Source organism: Chelonoidis abingdonii, chromosome 3 (assembly GCF_003597395.2).
Source record: "Chelonoidis abingdonii isolate Lonesome George chromosome 3, CheloAbing_2.0, whole genome shotgun sequence".
Lineage (NCBI taxonomy): Eukaryota > Metazoa > Chordata > Testudines > Testudinidae > Chelonoidis > Chelonoidis abingdonii.
This window is the reverse complement of record NC_133771.1, coordinates 105,594,472-105,607,579: the sequence shown is the minus strand read 5'-3', so window position 1 is coordinate 105,607,579 and position 13,108 is coordinate 105,594,472. Positions and strand designations below refer to the sequence as shown.

General features: G+C 40.2%; 1 protein-coding gene across 6 annotated transcripts in view; it reads left to right on the top strand.

The window, feature by feature from the left end:
• LOC116824894 (MFS-type transporter SLC18B1-like) overlaps positions 1-13,108 on the top strand; it is a 122,804-nt gene that overhangs the window by 97,990 nt on the left and 11,706 nt on the right. For 3 of the 6 annotated variants that reach the window (XM_075063962.1, XM_032780509.2, XM_032780508.2), the window contains exons 9-14: positions 1,464-1,555; positions 2,922-3,017; positions 3,890-3,964; positions 5,156-5,249; positions 5,352-5,404; positions 5,697-6,304. In XM_075063962.1, coding sequence (XP_074920063.1) covers positions 1,464-1,555; positions 2,922-3,017; positions 3,890-3,964; positions 5,156-5,249; positions 5,352-5,404; positions 5,697-5,763 — 477 coding nt within the window. In that variant the 3' untranslated portion in view covers positions 5,764-6,304. Of the gene's footprint in view, positions 1-1,463; positions 1,556-2,921; positions 3,018-3,889; positions 3,965-5,155; positions 5,250-5,351; positions 5,405-5,696; positions 6,305-9,815; positions 10,321-10,514; positions 10,855-10,917; positions 11,081-13,108 lie in introns of those variants that run through there. The other 3 variants (XM_075063964.1, XM_032780504.2, XM_032780503.1) reach the window with 3 other exon arrangements.

The following is a 13,108-nucleotide window of genomic DNA, read 5'->3' as shown; positions in this document are numbered from 1 at the left end:
CCCATTTTCTTCAAGTCAATAGAACTCTAAAAAGGACCACCTGCGTGTATCCATTTACAGGATTGGGTGCTACAGTAAGTCCATAAATAGATACAGTAAACATAATGGACAAATGTATGTATGTTGTAGTTGGTATAGAGCAGGATTTTAGGTGGGCAAATACCTCTGACTCACTACTTCAAGTAGAGCTAGTGGCAGGAGATTATGGGCAGTGAACAAACTATCATGAAATTGTCTTTTTCCTATCAGAAAAATATTTTGGCCCACTGTATCTTCACATTCTTAGTAACAGTCTAACTGTATAAATATATTTCAAATGAGCTCAGGATATGTGCATGTTGTAGGAGATTTTGGTGACACAGCCTTTTATCTTTGGAGATCCTTATCCAAGCCTTGTGTGATCACAAGTGAAAATGTGTCCACAGTTTTTTTGATGTAGTGCATATCACTTTTCTACTACTTTTTTGCTGTCACTAATTGGCTGAGGAAAATAGGAGAAGCAGAGTTATTCTATGTCCAAAATGAGGGTGCATTGTCAACTTTCCTTGACAGTAGGGAGAGCCATTAATCTCACATCAGAATCATATGTACACTCTTGTTTTGTTTTGTTTATGCTGCAGAAAAGTAGGACTTGCATCATTCTGCTAGCTTTGGGCCCCTGGTAGCAGAGTCTGCTTGGAATGGGGGTACAGTGGCTTCAGATGCCCTCACCTCCTGAAAGCCTCCTGATACTATCTGCATAGTATGGAGCAGTTGCCAGGGAGTGAGCATGACCTATGAAATGTACTGATCACTGCTTCTCCGATGCATCTCCTTCTGTGGAGCCCCAGTTACAATGTAAAACAGCCTTCTGCAGGGGCCACTTCTAATAGCTGATTTTAGGAGATCAAGCTAAACTCTAAGTTCACCTCTGGTGCTTGTCATAACTATAGCATCTTCTTACACTTGAAATAGGCAATACTGTGACACCATAACTAATGTTGAGTTTAATGACCTGTACTTGTTAGGATGGGGAGAGGATATTAACTTTGTCCAAACAGCAAAGAGTCCTGTGGCACCTTATTGACTAACAGAAGTATTGGATCATGACCTTTCGTGGGTGACGTGCATCCAACGAAGTGGGTATTCACTCATGAAAGCTCATGCTCCAATACGTCTGTTAGTCAATAAGGTGCCACAGGACTGTTTGCTGCTTTTACAGATCCAGACTAACACGGCCACCCCTCTGATGTTTGTCCAAACAATTATTCTAAATCCCTCTCTCCACTTCACTATGTGAGGTGTGAGATGCTTCTGAAGGAAGGGAAATGAATCTGAATGAGTCTCAAGTATCTTCCTTTCCCTGGTGGGTTTGAGGTGTCCAGAAGTACCTTAACCACATTATTTTTGCATATGTGCTAGTTTGACAGATAAGAGTTTGGTTGAGTTTAGATTTCTTCAGACCATTGATTTCTCTTTCACAGCACCTAAGGAAATGGTTGTTAGTCTTTGGGGGCTTACTGACCGCACTGTCGTTTTTCCTGTTAGGACCTGCTCCCATCTTGCACATTGAAAGGTACAGTTTACCACCTTTTATCTCTATCTAATACTTGTCAACTGAGCCTCTTCAGAGTTGTATCTACTCACTTTAGTCCGTGTGTGGGGTGGAGAATAATAAAGGTTAGTTTTCTTATTACTGGTAAGTCCTCCAGAACCAACATAGCTGTGGGAGAGCAAAGTGAATTATTTTGTGGCTTATGCATCCCAAGAACTAACTACAGTTATGCCTTCACAGGATGGGGGAAGATAGGGGGAGGGAGCAGGGGGAATCCCACTGAGAGAACCATCTTGATGTAATATCCAAAGGGAGACAAGTAATGTGTTTTTTGACCTCAATATAGCTATGTGAGGTAAATGCTATAGCGTGTGTTTACTGTTTACCTCAATTAGCTACATTGAGGTAAAAAACGACAGTGATTGTCTCTCCGTGGATATTTATGACACTGAAATGCCTCTCAATAGAAAATAATTGCAAAAAAAATGTGAAGACAGTCTGCATTATTTTTGTAAAGCCACTTGGCCTATTGTCTTCAAATGATATACTCTGTTACATTTGTGAAATAACATGGATGGCAAGGGTTGCTAAGGTAGAAAACCTTCTTTTTCTAACTTTTGAAGAAGAACATAACCATTTGCAAACATTTGTGGGAGGAGGGGTGAGTGGAGGAAAAACTTCAGGAAACTAAGTTGAGGCTTGTCACCACTTACTGGGGGATTGACGTGTGGCGATCGACCCACCGGTGGTTGATTTAGAGGGTCTAATGAAGACCTGTTAAATCAGCAACCGATCACTCTCCCGTTGATTCCAGTACTCCACCAGAACGAGAAGCATAAGGTAAGTCAATGGAAGAGTTTCTCCTGTTGACCCAGCATGGTGTAGACACTGCAATAAGTCAACTTAAGGTACGTTGACTCCAACTACATTATTCATGCAACTCAAGCTGCATGAACTTATGTCGACTCAGCCCTGTACTGTAGACCTGCACGTGTAGGGTTTTTACCCTTCTCTATATCTACACTGGTATAACTTGAACTTAACAATCCCAGAATGAATTTGCAGGGTCAGCAGTTAGTAAAACCATTCTCTGTTTATAAACTGAGCTCCTTGCATACGGAAATCATTGATGCAACGAACATGGAATCACAGAATTCTTTATTTTTTCAAAAATTCCATTTTTCAGACTGAAGCTGCAATATTAAAAAATCTCTTCTGTCAAAACATGTAGAATGATTTACTAGGTAATTTTAAAATGAATATTACAGCTAATGAAGCTTTGAAGGGAAAACTAGTCTCTGAATCATGGAGAGCTGGTATAACAGTCCTAAATAAGGCTTTATTTGAAAGGAATGGTGTAAAACATCTTTACATGTTTATTTTGCAGCAAACTCTGGATGTTTGTCCTAATGCTGGTTTTGACTGGGTTTTCCCTTGGGATGTCTAGTATCCCGCTGTTCCCTGAGGTGCTGCATTGTGCTTAGTAAGTAATCCTGTCTATCACAACTCTAATTACTACTACTTAGAAACTGTTCAAACAATTTTCAACTACCATCTCATTCTCGGGTAGGGCAGGGGGAGTCATTAGTTGTTGATCTGAGTCTGAGATGTTGGGTAAAACTTTCAAAAGAGTCAACGTCACTTTTTCAAGCTTTTTTTTTTTTAGAGAGAGCCGGGCTTCTACATCACTTAAGCACTTTTGAATTTTACTTATTGGTAAGGGGGTGTGATGACCTCATTAGAGTCATGGGGTCCAGCTGGTTCTGGTCATTTGCATAGCAAGCCACAAGACTGATATATTTATTAAAGGAACTTTTATTTTAGGTCACTGGAACAGTTACTATCCAGCAAATATCATTAGCTCTCCAGGAGACCTACAGCAACAGTTCTATCAGCAGGAGTCAGGATTACTTTAAATACAGTTTCCCATCACTCATGCTGCTTGGCCATAGTGGGCTGAGATCCTCTTGTTTCCATGTTTGGCCAAAGTGCATTTCTCCTTGGGATCAAGGGCTTTTCCCTTTTTCAGACTCATCTGTCAGCTTTCCTTCTCCTATGCCCCACAAGACTGACTGTGTATGACATGGAAATCCAGTTATCACACTGCCAATGGTGATGACACTGTAGTGCTGGGAATTCCACTTAGCATTGTCCTTATCTTCCTTCTCCCAAGGAGGTGGTGCCGGATGGCTGTTAATAGGCAAGACATGGAGCAGAAAGCTGTGGATTCTCTTTGCAGAGAGGCTTCTCTGTGCTGGATGCACTTGTGTGCATGTTAATGTATTTCCCAGTTATGGAGCACTTTAAAAGGCAAGCTGTGTACCTAGTGGAAATAACCTGTCTGTCTTTCTCCAGTGAGAATGGATTCGAGGAGGGGTTAAGTGTGTTGGGACTGGTGTCTGGGCTCTTCAGTGCAATGTGGTCACTTGGGTAGGTACACAGTCACTGTCTATAAACTTCTTGTATTTTGGTCATAAAGTTGCTGGGCTGCTTAAATGTGTAAAAGGGCCTGCTTACCCTGTAGTGCCCCCTACTGGTTAAATATGGCTCTCCCATGTCCTGCCTCAGTTTCCTCAGCTCTCAGGATCCCTTCAAAATGCCACATTTGGGCAGCATTTACCAGAATTTTAGTGTGCTCCACTTTATCATCAGTATTGGTAGCTGATGAGATTCTGTCCTCTGAGTGACTAAAATGCTGAGTGCTGGACAGTTGAGAACAATGTTGGGAGTTCATCAACAGCCTGGTGGACATAGAACAGATATGTGCAGTTCAAGGTCACCCACACCAGTCCTCTCCTGTTACTAAATGCGTCTTTAAGTTGCGTAAATTGAAGCAGCTTTTTAAATTGGTCTCTGCTTCACAGTTCTATTATGGGCATCACAGCATGGGTGGGTTACAAACCACTGACAAGAACTAGGCTGCTGGTGTTTTGAGGCTAGTGTTGGCTACACAAATGATAACTGTTTCAATGCTACAGTGAACTTTCCCCATCTGTTTGTATCTATCTGTTCTCTCAGCTTACGCTTACATTTTAAGCTGTTGGCAGTGGCACTGGAACACTTTGTACAGTGGGGGTGTTGAGAGCCATTGAACAAAACTGTAAACCCGGTATAGAATGGAAACCATTTCAACCCAGGGGGTGCAGCCGCACCGCCAGCACCCCTAGTTCCAGCACCCCTGGGTCTTAGGTGCAGAGACCACGTGTGAAGGGGGCCTAACACAGTGAGCCTAGACCTCTAGGCACTGCATCAATACAAATAATAATAAAAAATCATGTATCAACTCAATCTTGGACAGTGAAACTACGTAGAGTTACCTCCCTCTCTGTTTTCCATTAACGTCACAAGAAGTGAAGTCAATTGTAAACAGACAGGAATGTGTGCTACTGCATGAGAATGATACTGCACCGTACTTTCAGTACTGTACTATTCATATTGACGTCAATGACCCTTGTAAGATGTCAGTCACCTCCTGTACTGGGGCAACCTGTGCCATCTGTACATTAGCTATAGATCTGAAACCTCTTGTCTCAACATACTGCAATAAAGAATTTCTCTTATCTTTGACCTTTGTAATCTCTTCTTTGAGGTACCTATACTTCTTCTCTTTGATATATTTAGAGCTTTTGTAGGACCAACATTAGGTGGATTCCTAAATGAGAGGCTGGGGTTTGAATGGGCTGCCACCATACAAGGAGGATGGGCGTTATTAAGTGTAAGTAAAGCTAGTATTCTTGCTTGTTGCTTTTATTGCAGACTGTGACTATAAAATATTACATAACTATTACAACTGTAATAATTGGCCATTTCTTTAAAGGGACTAGCTATTGGAATATACTATATCCTAGAGGCCTCACAAAGAAATAGAAGGTACTGTGGGACTTTTATTTACATCCATTTCAAACCAGATTTAAAAGGTTTTAATTAAGGAAAATACAGATTTTTTTTTTCCAACCATACTTCTGTTTCTTCACACTATCAGCCTTGTAATTAGAGAGACTTGAAACATTTCTGGGGGCACAGACTGAACTTGCTTTTGTTTTGGGGTGGTGTTTTTTGTTTTGTTTTGTTTTTTGTTAAATAATGCTGGCATGATGTATGCAAAAGTATCCAGAAGCTCTATCAAACTGTTTCCTTTTTCCTTCCTTGCTTTCTCAAACAGAACCAATTTGCAGACCCCTCTGGGCACAAATGAAGAAAGAGCTCAGCTGTTGGCTAGTGAGACATAGCCAGGAATACTTCTGGATCAACATTCTTTTTTTTTTCTTTTAAGTTAACTTAGTGATGAGAAGAGTGGACTTAACATCCAAACAGTGTTGCATAATTCTAGAGCTGGGAGAATCAATTCCCATAATGCATAACAAATTGTGGATTATTTGTAATGGCAACATATTGCCATATTGCTGTTCTGATGCTCTATTTAAATACTACATGCCTTTCTTTTCGATGTTCCTGCTGTGGATTGGTTGAACTGGTAAATCAAATGTCAGCCTGCTTATCTGTGTTCACAGTACAGTGCACTGAAGAGAGAGTTTGCACAATGTGAAAAAATTGTGTTTCAGAATGTTCATTTCTTGTACTTGAATCTGCTGGGGACTATCCCAGACCGTCTGTCACTATCATGTTTTATTGTAATGTGCATTTTCCTTTTAAAAAAAGGAAAAGAATGGTTAAAATATCATATCTGATAACATTAGCTGTTCAAAGGGAATTTGAAATAGTGAAACAGTGAGCATAATGTTCTGTTAAATAAAACCAAGTAACTTCTTATTTCTAAATTCTGTGAATTTCTTTAGCCAAATGATATTACAAGTGAGGGTGGAAAGGAAGTCAGCCATCTTCCATGTCCTCCTATTAAACATAGGAATGGGAAGAAAAGGCAAATATTGGAGAATGGGAGAGCTGAATTTATATGCTGGGTCATATTCAGTAAGTACAGCATTACGCCTGTTTAGACCAGGACTAAATTTGACCCATGATGGAAAGGGAATTTGGTAGAATTAGAGTCTGCATTTCTACTGGATGTGTAGCCCATAGGGATAGCTTTAGTATTTATTTTATTCAATAGTAATGCTAGGAACCTACAGGCCTGTATTCTATAAGACATTGTCTTCAGCAGTTAGCTTGAGGTCTATGAACTTAAGCCATTTATCTGTGCCAAATGGTCACCCCTAAGTATTGGGGAACTGAGAATAGTGTAGAAGGGGGAAGTTTGTCCACAACAATACCAGCCCACCACAGGAACATGAGCTAACATCAGCTTGTGGATATCTTTGGATGGGAACATCTGCAGATGTCTGAACACAAGAGTGCCATGGCAATGAATTGATGTATACGATAAGTTGAGATCAAGAATATACTAACCTATAGGAGAAGGGCAGCCCAACGTTAGTAGGGTGAGGAGATACAAATAAGGAAGAGGGGAGAAACTTCTGCTGAATATGCATGAGACATAGTGGTGTCAACTAACATAAAAGTATCCCAGTCAGTGGGCAGGCAGAGAGAGAGATGGTCAGATGTACATTCTGTATTATCTCTGTCTACCTTGCTGGGTCAGAGTATTTGTGACTCTACTAAATGTATTCAACTATTGTAAATACAGAAGGGTTCCTAAAGTGTGAGTATTGCAACTTTGCACAACGGAGTTCCCAACTAAACAGTAACCTTAATAATACTGGACCTGATCTTGGGACAAGAACCTGTCAAACCTCAGAGTGGTTCAACCTCAGAGTGTGAACTGGGAATTCTTAAGTAATCCATATAATTAATATACAATGATAGATCAGGCTACACGTGCAAGTTGGGCCACTTACCCTTGCAACTGTAGCAGAGTTTATTTCTTCAGTATATAAAAAGTACATGCAAAATTCCCATCTCAAAAAGCTCTGAGCTTATAATCAGGAACATCCATTCAGCCTCAGTCCTTGACAGCAGCCAGGAGCATTCTAATGATAAATCCTTCCCTAAATCCGGAGGAACAGAGGGGCTTGGAAGGCAAATAGGAGTGAGAGGAGTCAGTGCCAAACTTGAGCTCGACCTGCCAACAGCATTTTTGCCATATATCAAGAGGATTTCAAGCACCAGCTGACGACAATGGTAGTTATTTCTTGGAGGAGGAGGAAGAGGAGAAGAAGAAGAAAAAAAGGAGTTGGGGTGGGGGAGGGAAGGATGTTGGTGTATCTGTGCAGGGCTCTACCTATAAAATTTGTATTGAGGCCCGATCCGCAAACATTGTCTACGGCTATAAAGTGGATATCCACAGATTTGCAGGGCACTATGTATAGGCCCACTTTACCTTTAGATTTATTGCTCTGCTAACACAACTCTGCATTCCTTTCATGGTTAGGTTTATTCCTACAAGCTTTAACATAGCTTATCTCCTTGATAGATGCAGAAACCTGGAATTTCTTTGATTAGCTTTAAACATTGTTTAATATAATTAGTTAAATATGTATATTATATTTCTGAGCAGCCTGCCTGTAACACTTCTGTAGCTATATCTTAATACTCAGTAAAAGTGCAAATAGGTTTGAAATAACTTTAAAAATAAGTGACTGTGATGGCTTTGCTCTACTCACTGCAGATAGGGCTACTCATGGAGGTTCTGGGGAATACCTCACTGGCTCAACACCCCTTCCTGCGGTTGCTTGCTGTCCCTCCACCTCTCTCTTTGTCTGCAACCCCCTTCTTGCCCCAGGAGGTGCTGCAGCCTCTTCATGATTCAACTCTGTAGCTAAATCACTCAGTGTTCCTCCCGCCTTCCAGGGTTTTACCCAAAGTCCTTCTGCACAAAAAGTCCCAGGCAGTCTTCTCCAGCACTGCCGTGATGGCGCCACTTCCCCAGTGGTGGGTACAGGAACCTGGGGCCATCCTCTACTCTGACTTCCATTCCAGGGACCCTCAACCCAAGCATTTCTGGGCTTTCCTCTTACAGCTCTTTCTGCTTCTTTCCTAGACTGCTTCCTACAACGCCTGGTTTTCCTCCTTTCCCTGAGTGTACCAGCTCCAAACCCTCCTCCCCCTTCCCAGGGAGTGACTGCCCTTTCCCAGCAGCAGCTCATCTGTTACCAGCTTCCTGGTTTTATAGGCCCAGTGTTCCTGCACAGCACAACCTGCTTGCAATCAATTCCCTGCTCCCTGGCTCTTCTTCTGGGTAGAGCCTATGGCGTTAATACCTGTCAACCTTAACCCCTTCCAGTCCTGTGTGGGATGGACACACTATCACAGTTATAGTAATTTTATTAATATCATATTTTGCATCAATATTGAGGTCTCTCTCCCACAAATGTCATCCTGAGGTTTCTTTTAGAACAGGAAACTGGAATTTTACTTGTTCCATTTTAGAAAATTTTTCTGAAACTTCAGAACTTTGTATGGAACAGGAGTTCATGTTTATAGCCACATCTACTAGTCAGACTTAGAGCAGTGTTATATATCATCCAAGCATTCTGCAGGATGAGGGTCTTACACACTGTAAGATCTTCAGAACAGAAACTTAATCATGTTAACTTTGTGCACTTAGCTAGTCCCACTAATTTTATCTAGACTACACAGCTGCATTAAAGAGGAAGGGTGGTCTAATGGTTAAGGTGCTAGGCTGTTACTCTGGAGAGCCAGGTTCAATTCTCTGCCCTGTTAGAAAATTGATTTTGATAAAAAACACAAAACAATTTAGATTGTAGCACATAACCGGTTCCCTACAAAAACAAAAAAACTCTTTGTTCAGTATTTAAAATGGCTCCAGCAGTAAAAGAGGCTACCACTACTCTCTATCTGCTACCAACAATAAGAATAGCAACACAAATAGACTAATAGTAATAACATAATGTTTTATTGCACAGAAGTTGGCATAATATTAAAGTTGGTTCTGACCATTATATAGGCCTAAGGATTATTTTTATTCTCCCTTCACTTCAGGAATATGCAGTTCTGGATATTTTTAATCCATAATGAACCAATGTATTGACTAGAATGAGTAGTTAAAGGCTGTTTTGGCTGTTTTCTTACAGCAGTATTATGTTATTCTCACTTAGTTGCATTATATGCAATATTTTTGTTCTCCGTGCTACTTTGGAACTGAATATTCTGTTATATTAATAATTAACTTTTATTGCCTGGAACAGGCAGCTAAAGGTCAGTTTGGACTATTTTTTTTCATAACTAATATGTTGCTCTCTGTTATATTACATGTATCATCCCTTGTGCCACTTTAGAACAGAGCGTTGGGGCACTTTTAGTAATAAAGCTATTTATTGCCTGTAATGGCCAGTTAAAGCTCATTTTGGCTGGGTTGTTTATTCGTACTGTGTTGTTCTCACTTATTTGTATGATTCTGGCTGGCTGTCCAACTTTGGAACTGACTGTTCTTGGGCATTTTAAAAATGGCTCTGGACCAGAACAGGTTAATGACAGTGTGCTATTAACTGGTTCTCAATACTAAAATATTCTCAAGGTTGTCTGACTGGATCTGTTAATTTTAAAATCAGTTTTATTTATTAAAATGCCATAATGGGCTGTTCAGCTTTTACCCCTCCCATGAAATCCTGTTTGGTTTACTGGTGCAAACAGTTCTGCTGCAGTAAATAAATTATTTGTGTGATTTAAGGCAGAAGGGTTTAGCCCAGCATGTGTGGATCCTGCTGTGATTTCACCGTACTTGGTTTTTCTGCTGAGCTGGCTAGCCTTGAATTCACACCATTGTCTCTGCCATAGACATGCAGTGTTTCTAAATCAGCAGTGCTGTCTTTCTGCAGCTTTTTCACAGTGACTTCTATGGCAACGAAAAGGTAATTAAAATGGCACAGTATTATTTTTGCAGGTCTTTTGTCTTCTATGGCAAAAATAATAGGAGTCCGGTGTTACCTTCAAGACTAACATTTATTTGGGCATAAGCTTTTGTGGGTAAAAAACGTCACTTCTTCAGATGTCCTTTATGGTGTAAGACGTTCTAGATGTGGTAACTGTGTTGCACAATGTGGACTTCCTGTAACAAATCTCTTGATTAAATAGGTAATGGAGGTTTCCAAAGTGAGGCAATCAGTTTTCTGATTTAATCCTCTAGACTTGCCTGTACTTGCAGTCATTTGAGCAACTAACAAGCTTCAAACATGGTCTATTCCCAGCCTCCTGTTTACGCTACAATTTTTACTTTGTCTGTCCTTAAGGCCTGTGCTTTGGACAGCTACATTGCAGCAGTATATGAGCACTCAGTTATATTATCAGAGGACACCAAAATACCTGTTTCTCCTGAAGATGCTTTGATGCTGATGAACAAAAATATGGATGTTTTGGAAGGGGCCATCAAAGCAGCAGCCCTGCAGGTATTGTCATTGGCTCTTCTGTACTGAGATGTATTTATTTAGGTGGAGACTTATTTAATTTAGTCTGTTTTGCCAGGGTGCACGTATTATTGTGACTCCTGAAGATGGTATTTACGGCTGGGTTTTCACAAGAGAAACCATTTATCCCTATCTTGAGGACATCCCAGATCCACAGGTGAACTGGATTCCGTGTACTGACCCTGACAGGTATTGTCTTTGCTACTAAACGGGGCAGTGGGTGGTGGGAGAGAGTTAAAAATCTCCATTCAGTGGTGGAGATGAATGACTTCATAGGGGCTTGTGTAGCCTAATCACAAGAATGTACTATCTGAGTTTTTCATGATTGTTTTTTCCCCATAAAGTGTAGTCTAATTACAGTTTCTCAATTTCATGTAATGAACTTGTTGGATTAAATGCTTATTTGAAAGAAAAATATGAAATGCAAGTTATAAGGGCTCTGCTTTTTCAATTATCTCTAGGTGGGTGCTGGGACATGGTCAGGACCTAAGAAATGTTCACTACTGAAATGGGGGAAGCCTGCGCCAAGATTTAAAAAATAAATCCTATCATTTGTGTTTTTATCAGAACCCCAATTGATCAATGAGAAGTGACATAGTGATCTTCCTTTAGTGCTTGAGCACATTTTTGGTGATTAAGTAAAAGTCAAAATCCAGTCAGTGTTAACTGTCAGTTCTTGTTATCAGGTCCTAAGAGATATTCCATGATGTCACAGTGCAATAATTTATGAAGAGCAAATATGAAATAGAAATATTTCTAAGATGAAGGAATAACATTATTTTAGTAGGTTTTAGGGTGCATTTAAAGGAAAATAATCCCAATAACTTTATTCATTTTAGTACTAACATGTTAACAGTGTAAAGAAAAAATTACTGAACAAACAGAAATCAAAATTCAACTTGAATTACTTCAAAGAAGGACTTTCAGACCCTACTAATTTAAAATCCTTGTTTTTTAAGTGATTGCTATCTCTGTATCTGAGTACCCAGTTAAGCAGAATTGGGAAATGCTTATAAAATAATGGAAGCTGACAACCTTTTTTTCCCTTTGTAAACTGTAACATTAGTTGAGTCATAATATTGCAGTTTTTAAAATTATTTATTTTTCAATGAGCTTAAGACACATCACATTGTCTTTAATATTTTAATATGGCAGGATTACAGGAATCTCAATCAATAGCTAATCATAGGATGGGAAGGACCTTGAGAGGTCCCTAGTCCAGTCCCTTGCACTCATGGCAGGACTAAATATTATCTAGACCATCCCTGAGAGGTGTTTGTCTCATAAAAGGCAGTGATGTAATTGTGACATATCAGGGTAGAATCCAGACTAATGAGTAGCTGTGTCACCCCCGCCCTCTAATTTGGGGTGCCCTTTACACTGCTTTGTTAATGTAACCTCTGGATAATCTGGACTGCTCACAAACAGCAGCATCAAGTCACTCCCAGCTATGTCTGGGTGTGTGCTGCAGCCTGCCAACCACATCTCGATTTTTATTCCAGGTGACTCCTGGAATACACACCCTCTCCTATACTTCCCCCCAGAAATGTATGTCCTGTGCTGCCCAGCCCTCTCCTGGACAATAGAAGTCTATTTCTTTAATAGAAATAATATGCACACATTTTGTTACTCCAAATGGAGTTTCCCAGATACTTCAATTTAAACACACTGGATTAGATTAAAACAATCAAACAAGTTTATAAACTAAAAAAATTAGAGATTTTAAGTGAATACAAATAGTGAGGCATACAAATCAAACATGGTTACAAGAAAAATAAACAAAACACAACTGATGCTTTTTGAATTTAGCTGTTAAATTCAAAGCAAAGTTGTTCTTGCCACATGCTCTCAGCAGTCTAACTGGCCAAACTACTTAGGCCAGGACCCTGTTGTCATAGTATTCTTTCCCAAATCTGAACCTTAGCATCCAGAAAATGAGATACTAGCATGAATCCTCTAAGCTTAATTACCAGCTTAGATCCTGTAGTGCTGCCACCAATCAGGACTTTGGGTGGAGCCCCTGATTAGCTCCGGTCTCCCCAAAACCTTCCCTGGGGACCCCAAGACTCAGATTCCTTGAGTCTCACAACAAAGGGAAATAACCCACTTCCCTTCCCCCCTCTTCTTCCGTAGAGAGAGATAGACACAGAGAGCAGATTTCCCCTCCCCCCTGTCTTTCCTTTCTCCCACCATTTCTCTGGTGTCTTATACAAGATAACCAAAAGATCAAATAGAT